The sequence below is a fragment of the Tamandua tetradactyla genome, chromosome 15 (assembly GCF_023851605.1).
Source record: "Tamandua tetradactyla isolate mTamTet1 chromosome 15, mTamTet1.pri, whole genome shotgun sequence".
Classification (NCBI taxonomy): Eukaryota; Metazoa; Chordata; class Mammalia; order Pilosa; family Myrmecophagidae; genus Tamandua; species Tamandua tetradactyla.
Window position 1 is genome coordinate 84766120 of NC_135341.1, and position 25510 is coordinate 84791629.

General features: G+C 44.1%; 1 protein-coding gene and 1 long non-coding RNA gene across 2 annotated transcripts; one reads left to right on the plus strand and one right to left on the minus strand.

The window, feature by feature from the left end:
- Positions 1 to 6479: 6479 nt before the first annotated feature.
- Positions 6480 to 7735, minus strand: LOC143657660 (uncharacterized). The gene is made up of 2 exons (XR_013162937.1): positions 7443 to 7735; positions 6480 to 6601 (listed from the first exon to the last, which is right to left on the minus strand). It is a non-coding gene; the product is annotated as an uncharacterized LOC143657660 (long non-coding RNA).
- On the plus strand, positions 7674 to 25081 carry TRIM42 (tripartite motif containing 42). Its single transcript, XM_077130263.1, has 5 exons — positions 7674 to 8225; positions 10999 to 11696; positions 16179 to 16999; positions 19998 to 20222; positions 24809 to 25081. The coding sequence occupies exons 1-5, from the start codon at positions 7885 to 7887 to the stop codon at positions 24893 to 24895; spliced, it is 2172 nt and encodes a 723-aa protein (XP_076986378.1). The 5' UTR covers positions 7674 to 7884; the 3' UTR covers positions 24896 to 25081.
- Positions 25082 to 25510: the final 429 nt, after the last annotated feature.

A 25510-nucleotide genomic window follows, 5' to 3' on the forward strand; every position in this document is an offset into this window, starting at 1 on the left:
ACAATAAAAATTTTTTAAATGAGATTATTTTTAAAAACAATGAGATTAGAAAGTTGGAAAATATCAAATAATGGCAGAGATGTTGAGATGGAGGAATTCTATATAGTCAGGCAGCACGTCAGCTTATACAGAAAAGGAGTCCAGCAGAATGAGTAAAATTAAAACTCTGCTATGACATAGCAGAGCTGTTCCTAGATTTATATATATGTATGTATCTATATGTGTGTGTGCTGTGTATGTATGTGTGCATATGTGTATGTCACAGTTTGTCAAGGCCACTGTAACAAAACATCACAAACTAGTTGCATATCAGGAATTTATTGGTTCACAGTTTTGAGGCTAGAACTCCAAAATCAAAGTGTCCACAGGCCACGGCATTTCTGCATCTGAAAGACCACATGGTAAACGGCTGACAGTCAGGCCCTGCCTTGGTGACATGGTACTCTAGCTCTTTCCTGTGGCTGACACTCCGTATACACATTTCCTTTGTTGTAAGGACTCCTGTCCTTTGGGTTAAGGCCTACTCTCGTTCATCTGGAGCGTCAAAGGGCCTCATGCAAATTAGCTCAACCACAGGACTGCGAATAGGGACTTGAACAGGTCTTCGTAGTGGGCGTGATTCAATCTACCATAATACTCATGTGTGTTAAGTATGTATGTATATGTGAGTACAGCTTCTTTGGGGATATGTACACACACACACACACACACACACACTCATCCCAGAAAAACTCTCACACGGGTTCATAAAGGGTATTCATTGTAAATGGTGTATGGCAGCTTTTTAGAGTCAATCTAGGTTGTGTTACAGGCAACACTGTGCAGTTGGTGCACACTGTGAAGTACCCTGCGATTGTTAGAAACAACAAAGTAGAAATAAACAAGGTTGAGTAAAACAGTAAAGTAAAATAAGGAAACAAAATGAGACATTTTTAATCTTTGAAAATTAAAAATAATGCATAGACCTATCCAATTTTACAAGAACCCATACAATTAAATGGGTACACATTAAACTCATTAGCGCAATTGCCTAAAGGGAAAGGCAAGAAAACTGCAAAGAGGAATGGGGATAAAGGGAAAATATAAATAAAAATAAAACAAGAAGGAGAAAACATTAGTAAAAATGCCAGAAAATGTTCCCCTGATTAAAGATGATGAAAAAAGAGCAAAATTTGTCAGGATGAACTTTTTTAGAACTTCTGAAATTAACCAAAGATTTGAAGAAATTCAAGGATCATTTAGTCAAATTGAACAACTGAATCTCAGTAAGAACAGCCAGCTTTATGGTGTTTTAACTTATCTTATTCCTATTCCACAATCCCCAGACAATGGAAGCCTTGAAAAATAATAGCCAGCATTCCTATTACCAGGGGGTGCAGAATGGAGCTGGGGCTCTTTCAAAGCCTCATTCCCAAAGATAGTAAGCATATGACCTCTTTCGTGGTTCTCCCTGGAAGATGTCACTTAAAGACTTTGTCACTTAATTTGACCTCACTCAAATTTTCCCAGTGATAAAAGCCTCTTGTCCCTGGGGAGGGCATTTGTAAAGTATCATGGCTGCCTGAGATTGTGTGTAACATACGAGACAATAGACTAACCAAAAAGCTTAAAAGGAAAATCTTAGGAATGAGATGTCCTCAGGGGCCTTGAAAAGCTCTAACTTTTTCCTTGGAATCTAGAAGTCCATGTCCATTCATCATCAGTGCACATGCTCAGGAAAGACCTGAGAAGGAGTAAATCTCTGGCTGACTCTAAGACTCTGTGCAAGAAGGAAGTGAAGGCAAAGGGTGAGTGAAAAATCACCTGGCTCAATGTTGAAGGAATGCCCCAATATGTACACAAAGCCCTTTAGCAAAGACTGAGAAATGTACTGGTTTTAGGCAGTTAAGAAATACTCTATCCAATCATTAGCTGACCATGGAGTTAAAAATTGGGACACACAATGAAGAATACAAACTTTGCAGAATTAGTTTTAAAAAGTCACTAAAATAACCCAATAATTACAAGCAACAACAAGCCCTTGGAAAACAGAGAATCTGAACTCCAGAGTTGCCATATTATATTATTTTAAATGTCCAGGTTTGAGCAAAAATTATGAGGCATGTGATACACATACTCCATTGAAAAGAAAAAAAAATAATCAATGGAATTTTTTTCCTTCCTGAGGAAGTCCTGATGTTGGACTTATTTGACAAAGACTTTTAAACAGCTATTTCAAAATACATTCAAGGAACTGAAGGAAACCAGTCTAAAGAACGAAAGAGAAGTATGACAATGATGTCTCACCAAGTTGAGATATCAATAAGGAAATATAAATTACAAAAAGGGATCTAATAGAAATTATGGAGTGGAAAAGTACAATAACTGAAATGCAAAATTCACTAGAGGGGCTCAAAACCAGATTTAAGCAGCAGAAGAAAAAAAATCAGCAGACATGAAAATTGGTCAATTAGAGTATCAGGTCTTAGGAACAGAAAGAAAAAGGAGTGAAGAAAAATTAACAGCACCTCAGAGACCTGTGGGACACCATCAAGCATACAACATATGTATAAAGGGAGTCTCATGAGGAGGGGAGAGAAAGAGCAACAGGGCATTACATTCAAAGTGCTAAAAGAAATAAACTGTCAAACCAGAATTTGATATGTGGGAAAACTACAGAATGAAGGAGATATGAACACATAGTAAGATAAATAAAAACCAAAGGAGCCCAATCTGAGGAGCAGAAAGAAAAAAGAATGAAAGAAAAGGAACAGAGCCTAAGGAACCTGTGAACACCATCAAATACAACAATGGATACACCATAGGAACCCAAAAGGAGAAGAGACAGATAAAGGGGCAAAAAAGAATGTGCAGAATTAATTGCTAAAAACTTCCCAGATTTGCTGAAAGCTATGAATGCTAAACACCAAGCGGAATGGGCTCAAAGATTATGATCAAATGTCAAGAATAATGCAGAATTTTAAAAACAGCAAGAGTCAAGCAATGCATCATATATAAGGAATTTTTACTAAGATGACGAACCAATTTCTCAATAGAAACCCTGGAGTCCAGAAGATAGTGAGACAACATATTTGAAGTGCTGAAAGAAAAAATCCACCAACCAAGAATTCTGTATACCCCAAAGGATTAAAAATACATGTTCATGCAAGCACTTGTACATGAATGCTCATTGCACCATTATTCATAATAGTCAAATAGTGAAAACAATCCAAATGTCAATGTGGTATATCCATATAATAGACCATCATTCAGCCATTAAAAAGAAAGTGGTGGGGAACTTCTGGGGAAGATAGCACAGTAGGGAGCTCCAGGATGCAGTCCTTCCACCAAACAGCTACTAAACAGGCAGGAACCATCTGAAACAAATGTTATGGGGCCCTGGAGACCAGCAGAAGGAAGAGGCTGGTAAACCACAGTGGCAAAGAACAGCAAGTTGCTCTCTTCAAGCAGAGGCTCTTGGCCCCCATTCCCCACTCTTACAGCTGGGTGCTATGAGGCCCAGTCCTAGGCCACCTCACTGGGGACAGAGAGGGACATAAAATGCTCTTCCCCAAGAACAGGGGTGGGTGCAGTAGATCACTGATCATGCCTTTTGATTAGTGAATTTGGATCACTGGGTCCTGGCTCTGAGCTTGTATTTCAACCTGCCTGGAAAAAGGCAGCAGCAGCAGTTTTTTAACCTTGCTCTTGACAGGGGCAGACTTGGTGGAGATTTGAACACACAGTGCTTCATGGGGGCTCTGGGGGTGATGAGCTGAGGGGCTGCACTTGCTAGAAAGGCCAGAAAAGCACAGAATTGGGGACCATCCTTTCTTGAGGAAACCCTTCAACAACTAGGAATCGAAGGAAACTTCCTCAACATGATAAAGGGCATGTATGAAAACCCAGAGCTAGCATTGTACTCGGTTGTGAAAGCTTTCCCTCCAAGATATGGGATAAGACAAGGATGCCTACTGTCACCACCGCTCTAGAAGTTCTAGCCAGAATAGTAAAGCAAGAAAAAGAAATAAAAGACATCTAAATTGGAAAAGAAGAAGTGACACTGTCACTATCTGCAGATGACATGATCCTATACAGACAGTCCCAAAGTGTCTACAACAAAGATACTAGAGCTAATAAAGCTGTTTAACAAAGTGATGGGATAAAAGCTCAACATGCAAAAATCAGTAGTGCTTCCATACACTAGTAATGAGCGATCTGGTTCAATGAAATCCCAATCAAAATCCCAACAGCCTACTTTACAGAAATAGAAAAACCAATTATCAAATTTATTTGGAAGGATAAGGGCCCCCAATAGCAAAAAAATATCTTGGAAAAAAAAGAACAAAGTTGTAAGACAAACACTTATTGACTTTAAAGCTTTTACAAAGCTACAATGGTCAAAGCATCATGGTTCTGCCATAGGGACATTATATTAACCAATGAAATCAAATGAGAGCTTAGGAATAGACTCTCATATCTAAGACCAATTGATTTTTGATGAGATTGCTAAGTTTAGAATAGTCTGTTCAACAAATGGTGTTAGAAGAACTGGATATCCATAGGCAGAAGAATGAAAGAGGACCCTATCTCACACACTATACAAAAATTATCTCAAAATGGATCAAAGACCTACTTATATGCACCAGGACTATGAAAGTTCTAGAAGAAAATGTAGGTAAGCATCTTCAAGATCTTATAGTAGGCAATGGTTTCTTAGACTTTACATCCAAAACACAAGCAGTGAAAGAAAAAAACTAGATAAATGGGAGCTCCTCAAAACTAAAAATGTTTGTGCATCAATAGAATTTGTCATGAAATTGAAAAGACCACCTACTCAATGGGAAAAAATATTTGGAAGCCACATACCCAATAATGATTTAATATCCAAAATATATAAAGAAACCCTATAACTCAACAATTAAAAGACAAACAACCCAATTTACAAATGGGCAAAAAACTTGAATAGACATTTCTCCAAAGAGAATACATAAATGGCTAAAACGCAAATGAAGAGATGCTCGACATCACTAGTGATTAGGGAAATGTAAATCAAAACCGCAATGAGGTATCATTTCACACTGACTACAATGGCCACTATTTAAAGAAAAAACAGAAAACTAGAAGTGTTGGAGAGGCTGTGGGCAAATAAGAGCATTCATTCATGTAAAGTGGTTTAGCCTCTGTGGAAGATAGTTTGGCAGTTCCACAGGAAGCTAAGTGTGCAATTAACGAGGTGATTTAGCAATCCCAGTACTGTATGTGTATCTATATCTAGAAGAATTGAAAACCATGGACTGTAGCAAATATTTGTACACTGATACTCATAGAGGCATTATTCACAATTGCCAAAAGATGGAAGAAACCCAAGTTTCCATCAGCTGATAAACAGATAAACAAATGTGGTGTCTACATACGATGGAATATTATTCAACCGTAAAAAGGAATGAAGTCTTAATGCACGTGACAACATGGGTGAACCTGGAGGACAGTATGCTAGCCAGACACAAAAAGACAAATATGGCATGATCTCACTTTTGTGAACTAATTATAATAAGCAAACTCAAAGAGTTCCTATCTAAATATAAATTACCTGGAGATAGACTGGGGTTGGAGAATGGGGATTTGATGCTTAGACTTGTACGGAACTTCTATTTAGGCTAATAGTTAAGGTGTGAATTTCTATTTAGGCTAATGGTTAAGGTGTGGAAATGGATGGCGGCAATGGGAGCACATTATTGGGTGTGTCATCAACAGCACTGAGCTATAGAGGTGAATGTGTTTAAAAGGGGAAACTTTAGGATGTATATATTACTAGAATAAAATTTAAAAAATAAGACATGGGATTGTACAACACAGCAAATCCTATTATAGATGACTGACTATGGCTAATAGTATAAGAATGCTCTTTCATAAATTATAAAAAATATACAACAGTAATACAAGGTGTCAGTGACAGGGTAGGAATGGGGAAAATACACCTAATGTAAATTACGGATGACATAATAGTACGATTTTAATAATTTTTCATCAATTGTGACAAAGGTAACTGCTATTAAAATATATATAGTACAATTATTTTTAAAGTGCTATCATCAGTTATATTGAGGGTTTGGTGGTGTATGAGAATCTCGTATTTTATGCATAGTTGTTTGTAAAGCCACAAATTCTCTAATAAAAATCTTTCAAAAAGGAATGAAATACCTGATACATGCTACAGTGTGGATGACCTTGAAAATATTATGTGAAGTGAAAGAAGTCAGACACAAAAGGCCACAAATTCAGTGATTCCATTTCTATGCACTACTCAGTACAGGTAAAAATCACAGTGACACAAAGTAGAGTAGCGGGTGGTGGGCAGGGGCCGGGGGTGGGTGGGTGAGATGAGGAGTGGCTGCTAATGGGTACAGTCACTTTGGGGATATGATAACACTATTTTGGAATTAGAGAGCGGTGATGGTTGCACAACCACACAAATATATTAAAAGCACTGAACTGTACACTTTTACATGGAAAATTTTATGGGATCTGAATTATGTCTCAATTAATAAGAACAGGAGGCTTTGCACAGACCAGTGATGAAAAGGCACCATAAATCCATAACCAACTCAGATCTCAGCACCTGGGGACAGAAAGAAATAGAGACAAAATTGCAGTTGGGCAGACATGCGGGAAAAGGTGTCTTTCAAACATTGTTGGTATCAGTGTAAACTGACACATACATTTCAGCAAGCAATTTAGTAGTATCTATAAAAAATAAATCAAATACTCTGTGATCTAGGATTTTCACTTGAAGGGTCGTAAAAACAATTTGTGGCTGGCAGCGAGTCAGCACTCAGTGAAGAGTCTTTTCTATTAAAAAGGTGACGGTCACAGAAAGAGATCATAAATTATGCAAAAAAAACACTGCAGCCACACTCAATTCTCACATCTGTTTCACACAGTGTTTATGTCATAATACTGTATGACAATGAACTTTCTGACCTTTAATCTTTGTAAGGCACATAAGGTGCAAAGAAAAATTCTCCTCTAAAACATAAGGTCTATTTACTAAGGATCCTTCTGTAGAATTCTGCACTTTGTAAAAGGGCTATATTGGGGACAGTGCAGGGGGGAAGCAAACAGCTTGAGTCTCATCAAGCATTAGAAAAGTCAAGAAATATTTGGGGTAACTTAAGCATGAAGACTTCTGGAAATCAGCAGTGACTATACAGCAAATGACAAACTCAACAACTACAGAAAGAAGTGCTAATTGTACCTAATTCTTCTTTTCCTTTAGTTCTTTCTCCATTATATTTTTAAATGTGACATTGCTAATATTTGTAAACACTGTGCTTTGTTCATCAAATAGATAGCTCTATCTATGCAAAAATAAATAAAGAAAGAAAGAAGAAGAAGAGAGAAAAAACATGTCAGTCTATATTCACAATCATATCCAGACCTTTCAGCCTATGAAGACGTACCTGGAGTCAGCTTGTCCAAACTGCAGTCACAGAAGCAAGGAGAATTAGATTCTGAAATCTGATCTATAACCCAGAGGTGACAAATGACAGCTAAACCTCTAGGATGTCATTGCATCACTTCCTGAAGCTGGTCCTGTGGAAGCATGGATTGTCCATCAGCTCACCTTGCTGCCAGGTGTCCCCACTGCTGCCCCACCTACCCAGGGTGGTGAGAGGTGGTAGGGAGACAGGAATTGTGACATAAGCAAAGGCCCTCCAGCTGATACATGCATATGCCAGCCCCTGAGCTTCCTAGTAAGGACACCACCTGTGAAGGCCTTGCCACAGCCGACCTGCTCAGCCGCCAAGCTGACCAACTCCTCGGGCGGGGGGAGCCACGGCAGGATTCTGGTAGAGGAGGGACCACAAGCCCCAGGGGGCAGGGTGCAATCATGTAGGCGCCATGGAGACCGCTATGTGTGTCTGCTCACCCTGCTGTACATGGCAGAGGTGTTGTCCCCAGCTGTGCTCCTGTCTGTGCTGCAAGTTCCTCTTCACCTCGGAGCGCAACTGCACCTGTTTCCCCTGCCCCTACAAGGATGAGCGCAACTGTCAGTGCTGCCACTGCACCTGCTCCGAGAACCCCAACTGCCACTGGTGTTGCTGCTCCTGGGCCAATGACCCCAACTGCAAGTACTGCTGCATGGCCAGCAGCAACCTCATGTGCCACTACTATGAGAGTCGCTGCTGCCGCAACGCCACCATCACCTTCCGCAGGGGCCGCCTCAAGAGCATCCGCACCTCGTAAGTGCCAGCACCCAATGGGCTAAGGAGAGCCGGGGGACAAGGCCGGTGCACCCCTAAGCCTGTCTCTCCATCTGAAAAACAGATGCCCACTCTTTTGTAACATTAAGTGTATCCCAAACAGCCATAAACCACGTGCAGGCCAGAGTTTCAAATCCAAGCTCTAATGGTGAGGAGGAGCTGCACTCTCCTGGCCTCCACTTGCTCATCTGTGCACGGGCACAGCAGCGGGTACTGGGTATTAGGGCACCATCACTACCAGGCACTGCCTGCACGACCCCACCTAACCCTCCCACCACCCACACTGAACTGATGATGAAATCAAGCCTTTGAGAGGTTCATTTGCCCAGGATCACACAGCTATTGAGATGTCAGGATCTGAACCCAGAGTCTTTGATCTTAACTTTAAAAGGCTGTACTGCAAAGCAAAGGCACCCATGCGTGCCAGGGTACAGAGGCCTGAGGATGACTGAATAGGCTTTGTAATCTGCTGGGCAGTATTAAAATATAAGTCGTTCTTCCTCCACTGAGCATGACATCTGCACCATTAACTGGGCAAAATAATCACATCCACAGGCGAGTTTAGACCCCTATATAAGTACTGCATCCCCCTTTGAACTCCTATCTGCCTTCTGCTCTTTCCTATCCAAAAGTCACAGCACCTACAGTCTCAGTTGGGGCGTTCACCCTCCATGCCAGGCATTACACAGCCCCTCCCTGGTCTGGCCAGGCCAGTCTTTTATGTCACATGTGAGGAAGGTATGGAGTAATGTGGGCAGACTTCTCAGAGGAGAACAGATCAAAGCTCAGCCCCATAAGATGACAGAATTTGGTGAGACAGAGAAGCAGGAGGTAAGTTTGGATCTTTCTGAGGCTAGAAAAGCAATTCTATGAGCAAAGTTGCGGTGGCTCTGGGGGAGGAGTACAATCCGTCTTGCATTCAAGCACTTAGTAGATGCTTAGTGGCTGGGACGCTCTCCACCAATGGGCTTCTCATTGGTGCACGCGTGACTAGAGAGTCCAGGAATTCCGGGTGCATGTCAGAACACTCTAGGGTGTGGAGAGTAGAGTCCACACCCCCTCTCCGCACAACCGCCTTGCTCTCTGCGTGTCAGCAACACAGATTTGCTAAGCCCATTTCAGCAGCAAGGGGGGCGATGAGCTCGGCAGGAGCTTTGAGAGGATGGTAAGACCAGTGGCTCCCACACTGTGCTGTGCGTTAGAACCATCTGGGGACAGGGACGTACAGGAAACGCAAGAAGGTCAAGGCAGGGGGAACAGCCATGGAATCAAGACCAAAATCCAAACCTTGCTAATGGGATCAGAGGTGAAGGGATAGGCACAGCCACAAACTGTTTCTGTCCACTCCTTCATTCCCACAGCAAACCGTGTCTTTTCATGAACTGCTTTTGCTCTGATTGGAGCCTTTAGAAGCTACACTTGTATTTTACAAGTAAGCTTTATTTCACCTAGAATGCTTACATTCCAGGAAACAAGCCCCAAAAACATTCAGCATAACATAATTAGACAAAGCATCTTAAACACACACACACAAGACGCTAGAAGCACACACTTTGCACGGACTTGACCGCTAGTTTCCTCTGCTGTGGACATGAGCTGGCTGGCCGCGGACAGGAGTAATTACAACAGCCACATGCACCATTATAATTATGTACCAGCATCTAGGCACATAGCATAGATTTTTCTCTTTGTAGAAACCTCACGAAGGAAGTACTATTGTGGGCCTTGATTCACAGATGAAGCAACAGGCTGAGAGAAGTGGTGCCTTCCAGCTCACTTCTAACCGTCACTGCCTGGTCCAGGGGGCAGAGCTCATGGGCTCTAGAACTGGCATAGCTACTGAGCTCCTGCCCTGGGAGAGGCCCTGTCTCCTGCCCCAACTCCTGGGTTCCAACCGACGTACACAAATAATAATGTCCATAACCTCCAGGCAGAAACAAGCAAGAATACACTGTAATTGGAACAAAAGTGGATGTATTGACCCACTGCAACAAGGGAGGCACCCCAGGAAACTGTGAGGTGTCTCAGTCAGAGGGTGTCAATAAAGTATAGGACTGGGGCTCGAAGTAGGTGAGGAGGTGGGGGGGGGGACCTCTTAGTGGGTGTCGCACTAAGTCTTACCTAGAAGGCAGGGGGACCAGGTGAGCCCCCCAGTTGCCATTGGTAAAGAAGCAGGAACTGGTGTTAACTGGGAGAGACAGATGTCTGGTCAATTTTGTGGTTTGAGTAACGTTCCTATTTTTGTCTGGTTCAGACATGATTGTGTTTTGATCCATGACAGTCCCCAGGTGGGCTTGTCTGACATTAGCGTCCAGTGATATTGCTTCTGTCCGACAGGAACTTCCCCGCCCCCAACCCCCAGGCCAGCAGATAGGCCCAGGGTGGTCCCAGTTCCAGGGCTGCTTTACTCTTGTTCAAAGAGCAGTTCAGCACTTGCTGTGTTCCAGGGACTGCCCTGAGTCCTGCCAGGTAGGAACTGCATTTCACTCTTCTCAGGAAACTCTGTGCTGTGGGTATTAATTTTGCAGTGAGGAAAAGGGCAGAGAGAGGTTAATTCACTTTCCCGAGGTCACCCAGCTGGGAGGTGATAGAGGCCGGCTCAGAACCCAGGCACCCTGGCCACCGAGTCCATGGGCCTCTCCATCACCCCAGACTGCCTCTCGGGGACCCCCGTCCTTTCAGAGCCCCAGAGAAGGAGCGTGCCCTCGCGCATGCCTCCTGAAAGCCCTGTGCTTGCTTCCTCCGCTTTTAGCTCCAAGACAGCCCTGCGCTTCGGGAGCAGCGATTCCCAGATCGACGAGTCCAAGCAGCTGCCCAGCAGCAGCCACCTGGTGGACCACCTCACCTGCCCCATGTGCAACCGGCTGCGCCTGCACTCGTTCATGCTGCCGTGCAGCCACTGCCTGTGCGAGAAGTGCCTGCGGCACCTGCAGAAGCACGCCGAGGTCACGGAGAACTTCTTCATCCTCGTGTGCCCGGTGTGCAGCCGCTCACACTGCATGCCCTACAGCCACAAGATGCAGCTGCCCGAGAACTACCTGCGCGGCCGCCTCACCAAGCGCTACATGCAGGAGCACGGCTACCTCAAGTGGCGCTTCGACCGCTCGTCGGGGCCCATCCTGTGTCAGGTGTGCCGCAACCGGCGCGTCGCCTACAAGCGCTGCGTCACCTGCCGCCTCAACCTGTGCAACGAGTGCCTCAAGGCCTTCCACTCGGACGTGGCCATGCAGGACCACATCTTCGTGGACACCAGCCCCGAGGACCAGGACGAAAAGATATGCATCCACCACCCCTCCAGCCGCATCATCGAGTACTGCCGCGCCGACAACGAGCTGCTGTGCAGCTTCTGCAAGGCGGCCTTCCACAACGGCCATGACACGATCAGCCTCATCGACGCCTGCTCCGAAAGGGCCGCCGCGCTCTTCAGCGCCATCGCCAAGTTCAAAGCAGGTCCTTCCCCCTCTCTGCCCTCTCCAGAGAAGCCCCAGCTCGGGAAGTGGGGGGGGGGGGGGCAGCCCGCTTGGCAGAGTAGCGCTGTAAACCCTTAGCCAGGCAATTCCCACCTGGCAATTCCCACCAGCCACTGGACTTCCCGTGCCCTGTTTGTCTGTCTAGGAAATGGGGATAATAGCCGTACAGCTCTGGTTGAGTTTTGTGAGGATCAAATGAGTTACTCTCTGATAGCTGCCAGAGTTCCTAGTACAGAAGTGCTCAAAAGTCTGTACTCTTGGTTATAGCCTTCACAGCCTTCGCTGGAAAATGAGAGGCTCGATTCCATAGTACCCCAAAATTTTGTGAGGCTATCCAAGACATGCTGGATTCCTTCTGTAGTTTCCCAGTTTGTAGGGAGAAAGAATTAAGTTCATGTTGAGAATTATCGTTTCAGTTTTAAGTTCCCCCCACCATGAATATTCCCCCAAACTTGCAAACAACACATTAAATGAACTAGGAGCAAACATGAAATAAGAAAGCTCAGAAATAGCCAATAACATTCGCTCCATGGCTTGTTTTCCCTCTGCACGCCTCCTCGGCCTATTTTATATTGGCTGCATGCAGAATGCTCATGGTTTCTTCAAGGGCAGCTGACCCTAGGTCCCAGGATGGAACAAAGCACACTATTTCACAGGGTTCAGCTAAAAAGGTCCCTGATTTCCAGGCATTCTCCCACCTGTTTAGAACTGAGAGCCCCAAGAATCCTTGTTGGGCCTCTCATCTCCCCCCATAAAAGCTCCCTTGTATCGAGGCCAGTTTTGCAGTAGGTCTTTTAGGCATTTTAAACCTCTTCTCAATAACCCTGCAGTACAGGCAGTAAAGTCTCCTCCATGGATAAGACAGCTGGGGGTCAAAGAAGTAATTGACAATAAGGCAGCTGGTACAAGGTCAGCCCAATCTCTGTGATTCCAGTGCTCATGTCACCTCTGCATTCGTTTGATAATGAATGTGCTAAGCTACTCTGTGCTCAACAGTGATCAGAATCTAAAGACAGAGAAGTTAAAGGGGTGAGGGGCACTATGGTTTACCTCCTTGAGGGGTGGCCTCTAGTCAAGTGACCAAAGTGTACCAGGTCAAGCTGCCCTTTCACTTTGTCTGCTGTTTCAGTCTCTGTCATACAAACATGCCCGAACATATGAGAAGGGGGCAGCTTTTCCCTAAGCTGCAGAGATTTCTGTGTCAGAGACAGACTTTGCATTATCACATCACACAGGACCTCTCATCAACACAAATAATCCAAGAATACATTGATTTTCTCAATTACCACGTTCCTGGAAACACTGTCACTGTCAATTGAGAAACACTCTCAATTACCACGTTCCTGGAAACACTACCAGGAGCCTCTATATTAAAGAAACCCTATGGGAGCCCTATTGCCAAGCAAATGGGTTGCCCCATTGATTTCTCGAGGGTTATCTTAAGGTGGGATTCACTGCATGACCAGGCCTGGGCTCTGGAGGCTGTGGGACCTGGGCACGGGAAAGGAACCACTGCTGCAGGAATACCTGAGTCTGCAACACGGGAGAAGCCCAGGGAAGTTTTCTCAGCATATAGGACCTGACGTCAGATAGTGGCATTCAATTCGGGGTAGGGAGACACCAGAACAAATTCCCGAGAGCCCAGAAGCTGGAAAGGGAATACCATGAAATATTCAAATGGAGATATGTACAGAATTGAGCCTGTCCATCCTTGCTGAGGGAACTGGAAAAAAAAAAAAAGTAACCAATGCTCAAACTGCTCTTGAGGATTTGAGGATTTGATTCACTTTCTGGGAAGGTGCTGTGAATTTCCATTTTAAATAGATCCCCCAGTAACTCTCAACACCAGCTGATCTGAGAAACTCTGGGCCCGGGAGCAAAGATCCATCTCGGGATGATTGTTTAAGGCTGTGGTGTCAATGCTGGCTGCAGAGTGGAACCCAGCTGCTGGCGCTGACGTCCCACTCCCACAGGTTAATTAGTTTGATACAGCCTGAGTAATAAGGATTTTCTAAACTGTTCCATGTGCTTCTAATGTACAGGCAAGCTAGAGAATCACTGGATTAAAGGGAGCTCAGAAGGTTAGCTGCTGAAAATGTGGTCCAGGAACCAGCAGCATCAACTAGAAGCGTGTTTGCAATGCAGAGTCCCGGGCCCCACCCAGACCTACTGCATCACTAGCTGCATTTTTTTAACAAGATCCCCAGGAGATTCTTTGGATTAGGTTCTAAACCTCGCTGCAAACTCCCCCTCCTGCATTCCTGAGCCCTAAACTCTGACCCACAGCTTCAGAATCTCAACAGATGAGGCTTGGAGATTTGTTAAAGCTCCCCCAGCAATTCTGGGACTCAACAGAGTGCTGACAGCCGCAAGTAGAGCAATCAAAAATATAATCTTTGGAGGCAGGAAAATGGAATTAGGGGGCAGGCCCTGGTTTCCCCTGTTGAGTCACTGTGTGCCAACGGGCCGTCGCTTAATCTGAGCCTCAGTTTCCTCATCCATACGTGGGAGCAATATTTTCCTCATAGGAAGCTGGGTATGATAATATATGGGCTTGGTCCATACTAAGGATTTAATGAATGGCAGCTTTTTAGTTTTGAGTATAAAAGAGACCTTGCTTTACCCTTACTCTAAAACCAGCTCTTACAAACTCATATTTGTAGGGTTAAAGTGGGGGTGCATCTCATTTCTGACCTCCTCTTCTCCTTTTCCTCTTCTGGTGCTGCCTTCCCCCCTCACACACACCTGTCCCCCCACCCCCCCATTTAAGAGATTTTTGTCCTGCCTCTGAAAATCTTGCTTTATATAACCTTGACCAATAATCCCTTGTAAAGCAAGAAAATTCCATTCCAAGTATCTTTGACACTGTGTAACTATTGAATAGTCAAAGAAACGAATCCATAATGTGGCATTTCAGCCACCATAAATCACGGGGGCGGCAGGGAGCACTTGTCAGTCACTGAAGGCCCACCCTTCGGGCTGTCTGTGCAGCCCCGGCGGCATCTCCTCCCCATCCTTTCAGAGCCAGTGTGAGGGAGAAGGTGGGCAGAGGGAATGGGGCTGCAGAAAGTAGGCTAGAGAGTGGCACTGATAGAAAACAGGACAGGATGGCTTTCACTCAGCAGGTACCTTCTGAGAACCTTCTGATCACCCTGGTTGTAGACCCTGCTCTCCTCTGATGAAAGTCTGGGGTTTCTCTAATTCAGGGGAGCAGTGTTGCTCCGAGCCCGCTCTGGGTCCAGAACTCTGTTAAGAGCCAAGCACAGAAAGACTCGGTCACCCACCCCCGAGTAGAATTTGGTGAAGGCTATCGTCCCTCAGTTCCATGCACAGCCGGCCTCCCATGGGGACAAGCACTACCATTTATTATAGGCCACAGAGGTTCGGCATCTTTTCCAATTTCTGCTGAATACCTAAAACCCTTTATAGTCTCAGAAATGTGCCTGGACTTCCCATGTCATAGCATCCTCCACTCTTTGCACACAGGTCTTGCACACAGGAGTCCTCCCTATTCTTATCTTCATCCTTAGCGCCTCGAAAGACATGGGGCATGTAATAGGTATCTAGTGAATGTTTGTTGAATGACTGAGTGAACTTAAAATCCAAACACCATAGAGGATGCAGGATGAATTGGGTTCTCCTTGAAGTTGTATGTGTGTTGGTGGTGGGGGGGAGTGGTTGATTATGTATTTATTCATTTATTTATTAAAATTTAGTGACTTTTTAGTCTATTCACAGATGTGCAACTATCACTACAATTTCAGAACATTTTCATCACCTCAGAAAGAAAATCTGCAGCCTTGAGCTCTCTTCAAGGTTTAACAGCAGACCGTTTCTTGAAAGAAAGTAGGGAAAAGTCGAGAGAGAGAGTGAGAGAGAGCACAGCTGAACTATGAGAGAGATAGGAGACCCCTCCCCATGGAGAAAGGGCATGTAAAAGAGTCACCTTAATGGAAGAAACCTTTGCTGCTTGCCCACAGTTGTCCAGAACTGGCTTCTTGGTGAATGAGGCTAGGCAGTGTTTAGAAATAGTCATGAGAAATTCTAGTTCTTCTAACCCTGTGAAAGCTTAACTTTCATACAGTGAAAAGTGGGGCCCAGTCCTTTATGACTTCACCTCTCCTCCACCCCAACCTGCAGACCAATGCCATCAGGTGGAAACCAGGGTCGAGGGTGGCCTTGAACTTGTAGCTAGGAGCCAAGGCCTCAGCGATGACTGTTACAGGGAAGAAGGATGCCAGGGTGGGATAGCTGATTATATCTGAGGGAAGTATTGCAAGAACGAGGAAGAGCAGGGCTTACTGAGGGAGGCCCAATTCCTTTCTTAAACCAACTCTAGGGCTTTTTAGCCCAACTGCAAGTTCCTTGGAGCTCAAGGTAATTTGTTCTGATTTGCTACTGGCTTTGACATCTGGGGAGATGAAAAACTTTAACTGAAGTAACTGACTTCATTGTTTTACAGTCCGATATGAAATTGATAATGACCTAATGGAATTCAACATCTTAAAAAACAGCTTTAAAGCTGACAAGGAGGTAAAGCGAAAAGAGATCAGAAATGGATTTCTCAAGCTGCGCAGCATTCTTCAGGAGAAAGAGAAAACCATCATGGAGCAGGTAGAGAACCTGGAGGTGTCCAGGCAGAAGGAGATTGAAAAATACGTGTCTGTCACAACCCTGAAAGTGAACGAGATGGACGGCCTGATTGCCTACTCCAAGGAAGCCCTGAAGGAGACAGGCCAGGTGGCGTTCCTGCAGTCTGCCAAGCTCCTGGTGGACCAGATCGAGGACGGCATCCAGAGCACCTTCAGGCCGGACCCGCACCTCCGGCTGCACTCCTTGCACTGCATGCCCTTGGACTTCGTTGAGCTCTCAGCTGCCATCCATGAGCTCTTCCCCACGGGACCCAAGAAAGTGTGCTCCTCAGGGGACTCCCTGCCCTCTGCCTACCCCATGCACTCAGAAATGATGATTGCCAGGAAGGTCACTTTCAGTACCCACAGCCTCACCAACCAGCAGATATACCAAAGAAGCTCCTCCCTGTTGTCCTTCAACACCCCTGGTGAGAAGACCAAGGTGGGTCTGGAGGCCTATGGGCGAGCCCAGTCCGCCACACCTTCCAGACCCACAGATGGCCTCCATACCTACTGGAGCACAACCATAGAAGGCCAGCCTGCACAGAACAGCAGCAGCTTCCATAACTGGTACTCATTCAATGATTGCTCTGTGAAGACTCCCGGCCCTCTTATTATCTACCAGACTCTGGTGTATCCGAGAGCTGCCAAGGTAATAAAAAAAAAAAGGTTCTGGGCCCTGTGGGGAAGGTGGGAGAATGTGGAGGGGTAGAATGGCAGTGGGTCTTCAAGAAAGGTTGTGTTCACCTCTTTAACCTCGAGGACCTGATCACTCAAATCTGCCCCTCTGGACTCTTTGTGGGCAGGGCATTGATTTGATTTAAGTTTCTGAAATCCTATGTATCCCAAGATTGATTTAACCAATCTGGAGGCCAGAGATATGCTTTGCCACATGGAGGCAGGCCATGGGCCAGTCTGGAAGAAGTCCCTGCAGAGAATCTCAAGGAGAAGTAAAATAAGTTCTAACAGAATATCCAAGTACATGTTAATAATTTTCCCCCTAAATTTTAATAAAGTATTCTGTAAACAGTTCAATTTAGGTTCAGATGTATTTGAAAAGACATGTCAAGGGAAAGGCCATTTGTCAACTTATTTAACCCGTAGTCAGAAATACGTCTGAAAGCCCCAACCCCCTCAAATGCATTCTCTTTCAGTAGAGAAGCTAACTTGGGACACCAAAGTAATTTGAAAGAACTACTTAGAGATTGTAATATTTCCCAGAGGAAAGCTTGTAACAGTGGAGAGAGTACTAAATTGAAGTACTCTACTAGAAATGCAAGTGCCATTATCTATCAGTTGTAACTCCTCTAAATTGCTACCTTCCCTAAAGAAAATATCCAAACTCTCTATGATTTGGAAAGATTGGTAGGATAATCCTCAAAGGAATTCAGCTCTTATCTCCTAAGATTCCTTTTTTTGGGGGGTTGTGGGGGATGGTTGGTTCTCTCCAGATTTCTTCAACCACCATCACACTAACATCAGGAGACATGGCCCCCCCTTCACCCCTTTGTCTAACATGGACAAATGGCCTTTCCCTTGACATGTCTTTTCAGATACAGCTGAACCTAAATTGAACTGTTTACAGAATACTTTATTAAAATTTAGGGGGGAAAAATATTAACATGCACTTGTATATTCTATTAGAACTTCTTTTGCTTCTCCTTGAGATTCTCTACAGGGACTTCTCCCAGACCAGTCCATGGCCTGCCTCCATGTAGCAAAGCATGTCTCTGGCCTCTGTAATCTGAGAACACCATCAAAGACTGTTAACATCCTTGCAGCCTAAACTAGCGATTCTCAGACATTAATGTACACGAAGAAATCATTTTAAAATGTAGGTTCTGCTTCAGTAGGTCTTGGAGTGTGAGAATCTGCATTGCTGCCAAGCTGCCAAGTCTTTCCAATGCTCCTGGTCCACAGACCAGGTGGGTCCCATGTGCTATCAGGACACGGCACAGTATCTCTGCCCGACACCTAAGAGACGCCCACACTGAGCAGCTGAACCCACATTTCCAAATGATGCTAGATCACAAGGCCTACAGTGCATGTGGCATTAGCTCAGGATGGCACCAGGTCGCATCTCCATGTCAGCTCTGACCTTGTTGGAAGTTGGCAGGGTCTGGCTCTGGAGGGAAAGGACCAGTGCCGTCTGCTGTATTCTTGAGCTTGTGTCATGGCCACCCCATGCCACCCATTAGTCATCCCGGATGAGCTCAAGCAACAAGCCAATGTGGGAAACCTAGTCAAGTTTGTGTGTGTGCCTCTCCACTGTCCAGAAAGGACACCTAGACGACTATGGACAGTGGGACTTAATGCATGAATATCATTGGTCCCTATTTTGAGATCATGGAATTCATGCAGGAATCATAATGCACAGTAATGCAGACAGGACTTCAGTGTTGATGTCTCTCTCCAGCGATGGCTGAGAATCAGTCTTCTTTAGGATTCTGGCAAAGGAAAATGATATTCTTAGAATTAGTCTTATAATGTGTCAGTATATATTAAAAATCCTAAAGCTTTTTTAAAAGTTCATAATTTTTTTTCTAGAAACTTCTCTCAAGGAAATGGTTAAAAATTCAGATGAAGACTTATGCCCAAAATGTTCACTGCAGCATTATTTATTCAAATAGACAATTAGAAACAACCTACATGTTCAACTACAGAAGGACTAAAATATTTATGGAGAAGTTATTAGAGATAGTGCTTTACTGAATTTTTAATGATATGGAAAAATAGAAAAAGTGAAAGAAAGCAGAAATAAATGGAATATAATCCAAATTAGCCATAATTATGTGTAAGTTTATACATATTAGACATACATACATCCCGAAATTGGAAAGAAATATTTAACTGAATTGTAGGATTATTAACTGAATTGTGCGATTAAGAGTAATATTTTCCCCAAGTATTTTACAATGAAGATGTCTCGATTTGATACTCATAAAAAATATGTTAATTTTTATAAATTAGTTTTATAAATTTATAAAAATTAAAAATCTGTAAACACATGAAAATAATTACAAATGACTGATTTTATAACTTTCAAAATTTTATCTTTTAATTAGAAAATAAATGTGTTAAATTTTTAATAAAAGCATGAAACATCTGTTAAAAATGCAGTTATCATAAAATATTTGGATGCTAGGTATAATGTACTCATTGACAGTTTTAATATATCTCTTCTCAGGAGCTGATGTTTTAAGCTTTGCGTGCGAACATACATTCTCTGTTCCTTGGAGGTGGGACTCTATTTCCATGTGTGTAAAATGGAGAGTTGGAATGAATGAACTTTTCAGCTTCTAGTGTGTTCTGGTCAGACGGGATATTAGCATCCATCCTCCAGCGGTTGTGAGGACTGAACAAACTTAGGGACGGCAGTGCCCGACACAGAATCTGATGAATTACAGGTGTAGCTGCTCTTGCTGGTGGTGGCAGGAGGACAATGGTCACCTCCGGCCCCTCTTACAGCAAAGAGCTCCGAGGGCCCTGCAGGTGTCCGGTCAGGTCCGGTCAGCTTCCCACGTGGCAGCTGGAGGGACGGGGCCAGCTTAAATTCACCCCCATAAATAGCCAACAGTAAGCATCTTTGGGGGAAAGAAGGCTGAGCGGCATGCACCGGTACCGCACCGGTATGCTTATTTCTTCCGTAGGTTTACTGGACGTGCCCGACGGAAGACGTGGACTCTTTTGAGATGGAATTCTATGAACTCATCACTACCCCTCCTAACAGCGTGCGGACAGAGCTTTGCGGACAAATTCGGGACATAATGCAACAGAATCTGGAGCTGCACAACCTGACCCCTAACACTGAATATCTATTCAAAGTCAGAGCCGTCAACGAGAACGGTCCTGGGCAGTGGAGTGACATCTGCAAGGTATGAACACGTGATTTCTCAGACGGTTTCTTTTAGGGACGCAGATCCCACCACGTGACTGCTCTGTAGTTTCAGAGAACTGGAGCGTGACGGTTAAATACGTTGCCTACAAAGCTCTTAGCACAGTGTCTGGCTTAACAGAACAAGGAGTGAGTTGGGGCAGGAGCTTTCTTCTGTCCGTCAGTAAGCGGCAGTGAGTACTGGAGGTGGGGGGCCCTCGGCTCCATCCAGCCTGTCAGCCACAGGGGTCCGTCCTCTACGTTTGGAGCCCAGCGCCCATATCATCCCCTCCCACCCACAGAGGTCAGAGCAGGAAGTAGGGTGAGAGAGACTGTCCAGCTGCTTCCACCACCCCAGCCAATTAGCCCTGTCATCGGCCCCAGGGCCCTTTCTCTTCTTGACCTCCTTCTCTTCCGAGTGCCCCAGCGCTGCAACCACCATTTGCATGTGCTTTTGACTACGGATGTCTCTTTCAATCTAATTCCATCTGCCTTCTCATTTCTCAGGCATTCATCAAAAATATCTTGCCCATGAAAGGCGACTCTTGTTTTCCAATGCTGTCATCAATTTTTTTAATGCTTCTTCTGTCATTTTTAGAAGCTAGGGGCAGCGACAGGTATGAAGAGGCTGAAACGTGTTGCCACTCTGCCATCTCAGTCCCATTTAGACCTTTCTTAGGTAAATATCTTGTTGTTGCTCTCAAACTATGAACTTGAGAATAAAATCCATGTCTAATTCATCTTCCTTTCTCCTGCAGTGCTTACCACAGCGCTTTGCATATAGCAGATTCTTAATGGTTATTGAATGAATACGAGTGAAAATGTGACCCAACAAATGAATATATGAGTGAATGTCTAAATTAAAGAGTGAAGAAATAAATTAATAAATAAAATTAATAATTACAAAGAACAATAAGATGCCTGAAAGCTCTCAAGTGTTCTGTGCAATCCGTCAAGAAATAACATTTTCCCTGAAATTGTTTATGCGATTAATTTACACTCTCTGGAAGGAAAGAAAACTCATCCAGTCCCTTTGTTTTTTAACACAATTTTTAAATGAGCAGAACCCTAATTAATGAGGTTTTCTAGAAGCTTCATTTTTATCTGACACAGGGAGCTGCAATATAGATTTTTCCTTCAGAAGTAGTCCTTCCTCCCCCTTTGTGATTGTATTAGCATTCTCCAGGACACACTGGTTTCCTTAACATTTGTCATGATTTGCATAAGTAAAGGCTTTAATAGCAAATGAAAATAAGATGGTGTGTTTGAATGACATTTATAAAGCTTCGTAAAAGTAATGACTTCAGCTTGTTCCTATAAAATCGAAATATTTTTCCTTTGGCATCAGTTTTGTGCAGGTATTCCTGAAGGTTTCATTTAAAATGCTGCAATGAGGTAGCAGAATCATTTCTCATCCAAAATGCAGTATTTCCATTGTACGTACTTTTGTAGAGGAAGTGAAATAACACCTTTTACAATTGATTTTCATAGTCAGACTTGTTGGTTTTTTTAAGGCATTTTATTTGGAATGAAAGACATCAAGTATGAAAATAAAGTTTAACACTTTTTGAAGCTCCCGTTTATTGAAGGCTGATTCTGCATCCGACATTGGGTATTGGTGATCACTGATCAGCCCAGCCACTGGCAAGTGGGGGCAGGGGTTATTAATGTCTCTCTGTTAGAGATGAGGAAACTGAGGGTCAGAGAGGAAAGAGTTGGGCCTCACATAACACAGAGAAGCAGTTGAGTGGGAACCTGCACCTGTATCTAAAACTGGAGCTCCTTATCCCCCTGCAAATAATCAGATGCAAAAATATCTGGGGCATCAGGGGCTGTTTGCTGGTCCTGTAGGTATAAAGTGCCATAGCCCACCCACCTCCTTGGAGCATTTTTCTGTTACGTTTGTTGTCCTTTTCTAGATGATCAGAGATCCTTTATCTATTCAAGATAATGGTTTTAGACATTGCTAATATTTTCTCCCATTCTGACATTTGTGTATTTACTTTGTTCGTACTGCATGTACGTCATGAGACAGCAGAAATCTTCAATTTTTCTGTGACCAAATTCATCAATTTTTTCCTTACAGCTTAACCTTTTGGAGTTTTGTTTAAAAAGCCCTTCCTTAGACTTAAATCACAAAGATACTCTTCTACATATTCTTTTATTAACTTTAGAATTTCACCTTTCAAATTTAGGTCTTTAATCTGTCTAAAGTTCAACTTTGCATGTAGTGCTGGTGGGGGTGTATGTTTTTCACCATCTAGTGAGCCAGTTTTCCCAATATCATCTGCCACGCAATGCCTTTTCTCCATTTCTCCATTACTATGCACTAAGGGTGCCACTTTTATCTTACATTATATTCTCATATATTTGGGAGTCTGTTATAAACTCTCGATTTATATCCTTTTGGTCTATTTGTCCGTTCTTATGTCAATACCACACAGGTCTTATTGTTTTTTTTAACCTCAGTTTTGTTTTGCTTTGATAAAGTGCTAAGTACCCCTTACTCTTCTTTCTTTTTTAAGGTTTATTTTGCTAATCACAAAAATGTATTCTTTCATATAAATTTTAGAGTAAGTCAATTGAATTCGTTTTAAAAAAAATCCAGCTAGGATTTGATTAGGAAGCATTGAGCCTGAATTGGGAGAGGATTGCTATTTTGTAATATATCTTGCTATTTATTCAAATTATCTTCTAGGTGCTTTACTATGGGCTTTTATTTTTTTTTCTGTTGAGATACTATATATTCCTGGTTAAACCAGATAGTTTAAAGATTTTTTTATATTATTAATATTATTTTATATTTGAATATCTTTACTAATGTGTTTCTGATTTAGAATAAGCACTATTGGTGTTTATAGGTTAATCTTGATCCATCAACTTTGATAAACTCTTATTATTCTGAGAGCCTCTTGATTCTGCATCTTTTTTCAGGCATTTGAGCCTATCCTCTATGAAGAATTATGGTTTTATCTTTTGCTGTCCAATCTTTGAACCTCTATTTCTTTTTCCTTCACTATAGCTTTGACAAGGGCTTCGGGTACTAAAAAAAAATGCGTGCAGCGATAATAGATATCCTTCTCTTATTCCCGATATTAAAGTTTCTCCATTGTGCTATGATTATTTTATTTAGTAATGTGGTGTATAATCTTCATTAAGTTAAGGAAATTTCCTCCTGTTTCTAGTTTGCTAAGAGCTTAGGCATAAATAAGTGAACTTATGAATTTTTTTGCAGTATTTGAAATAATCATGATTTTTCTCTTTTTGGCCATTAGTAATGAAATGAATTTTATTGCCTGATGTTCTAATGATAAAAACAGTGTGCATTTATAGATTAAGTCCTATGCGATCATGATGGTTTTTTTTGTTTTTTGGGGGGAGGGATGGGGTATGATGGGGGTCACATTTCATTCTTTTTCCATGTAACTGTCCCATTATTGCAGCATCATTTGTTAAATTTTTTGGAGGGGATGGTGGGAAGTGCATGGACCAGGAATTGAACCTGGGTCTCCCGCATGGAGGCAAGAATTCTACCACTGAACTACCTTTGTACCCCTGTATTATTTTTTAATATACTTGATTTCAGTGAGTTCATCTTTTCTTTTGGATTATTGAATCTGTGGCTTTAAGTGAACTGGACCTATAGTTCCTTATTTCTATTTTTTTGTCTGGTACTGGGATCAATATTTCACTAACTTCATAGGATAAGCTGAGAAGCATTTGCTCCTCTCTTGCTTTCTAGAACTCTTTCTGAAAAGTTTGGTAGAATTAATTTGGAAAACCTGGGGCATCTGAGCCTGGGGCATTTTGTGCAGGAAAGGATACCAATTGCTTCGATTTATTTAGTATTTCAAGTTCTGGCCCTCTGTTCCTTCTGTTGGCGGTTTACCTGGACCTTCCTTTCATAGACACCCTGTCCCCAAGCCCCAGTGACATGTCACACGTGGTCTGTGTCTTGGGGAACTCCAGCCATGCTTTAAGGCAGAGCTCAAACCCTGTATTTGCCATGATCGATTCCTTGCCCCCGGCAGCACTGTTCTCCCTTCCTCTTCGCCCCTAAAAGCTCTGTATTTATGTCTATACTGTTTATATTCCCTTTATCAGTCTCCTATGTAGTATCTCCATTTTTCCAGGCAATAGGTAATCCAGTGTCGTACATATAACATAAACTTCACCTTGCAGGCAGCCCTGAGTTCTCTGAAATTGAGAATAAATTCTCTAAAGCTAGAGAACAGGATGCTAATGTGTCAAAATTTTTTGTCCTTCCTTTTGGAATTCACAGAAGGTTAGAAAGCTCTGGGTGCAGAGATTTCTTGTGTTTTGTGGAAACACTCCACCTCCCCACCCCAGCCTCCCACCCCACCTGCCGCGGGAGTCTTCAGCGGTCCAGGCCGGGCGCACTGTCCGGGGCTGGGGTACTGCCCGCCGCTCATCCCGGGGCGCGGCTGCTCCCTGGAGTCCGCCTCGGTTACGTGTATTGGTGTGGACTGGGCAGGCTGCGGGGCCAGGGCGGGGAGCTTCAGCCGGGCCCCCCGGGGCTGCTGCTTCCGCAGGGGCCGGCGCCTCAGTGTTTGCCTCGTCTCGCAGGTGGTGACACCCGACGGGCGTGGGAAGAACCGAGCCAAGTGGGGCCTGCTAAAGAACATCCAGTCTGCCCTCCAGAAGCGCTTCTGAGGCCCGGAGGGCAGGGAGCAGCCTCGCGGAGATGCCCGCCGAACACGCGCACATATATCTGCACACACATCTATGCATATGTATTTTTCTTACCACGTTCTTCAGTGTGGTGATGCACCAGCGTGCTCGGATCTCTGAGCTGCTCCAGCGGGAGTCTTACAAGGGCTAATAAAAGGAAGCGCCTGAGCACGGCCGCTGCTCGTTCCCGTCGGTGAAACTCAGCGCAAAGCAGCGCGCGCGTCTGTGTGTCAGTCCAGGCCTCGCGCTGGCTCAGCGTTGGGCAATGTCTGGTATGCTTAGTAGCCCCCGACCCTGTGTGCAGTCGGGGCCCCTGGGGTGCACGCTGCCCCTGCCCCAAGGGGCTTTGGGTGTTTGGGCTGCCTGAATAGCGGGGAGCTCAGCACCTCACAAAGGAGTCCATCACAGCGCAAGGCAGCTGACGCATTCGAGCCCCCGGCCTCGTCACTGCGCCCCGACGTGCCCTGCCACCCCTTCCACCCGGGCTCCAGGCCCTCTCCGAGCAGGGAGAATGAGAGCGCTCCCCGCGCTCCCAGCCGCTGCTGGGTCCGTGCAGGAGGGGCAAGCGCACGGCCTGGCCCGGGGCTCCCCCCAGCT

What these genes read in the sequence shown, in the direction of transcription:
- TRIM42 (XM_077130263.1), top strand. Translation starts at nt 7,885, where the DNA reads ATGGAGACCGCTATGTGTGTCTGCTCACCCTGCTGTACATGGCAGAGG. An exon ending in CTCAAGAGCATCCGCACCTC is followed by an intron (nt 8,226 to 10,998) that starts GTAAGTGCCAGC and finishes CTCCGCTTTTAG; the next exon opens with CTCCAAGACAGCCCTGCGCT. An exon ending in AGTGGAGTGACATCTGCAAG is followed by an intron (nt 20,223 to 24,808) that starts GTATGAACACGT and finishes CTCGTCTCGCAG; the next exon opens with GTGGTGACACCCGACGGGCG.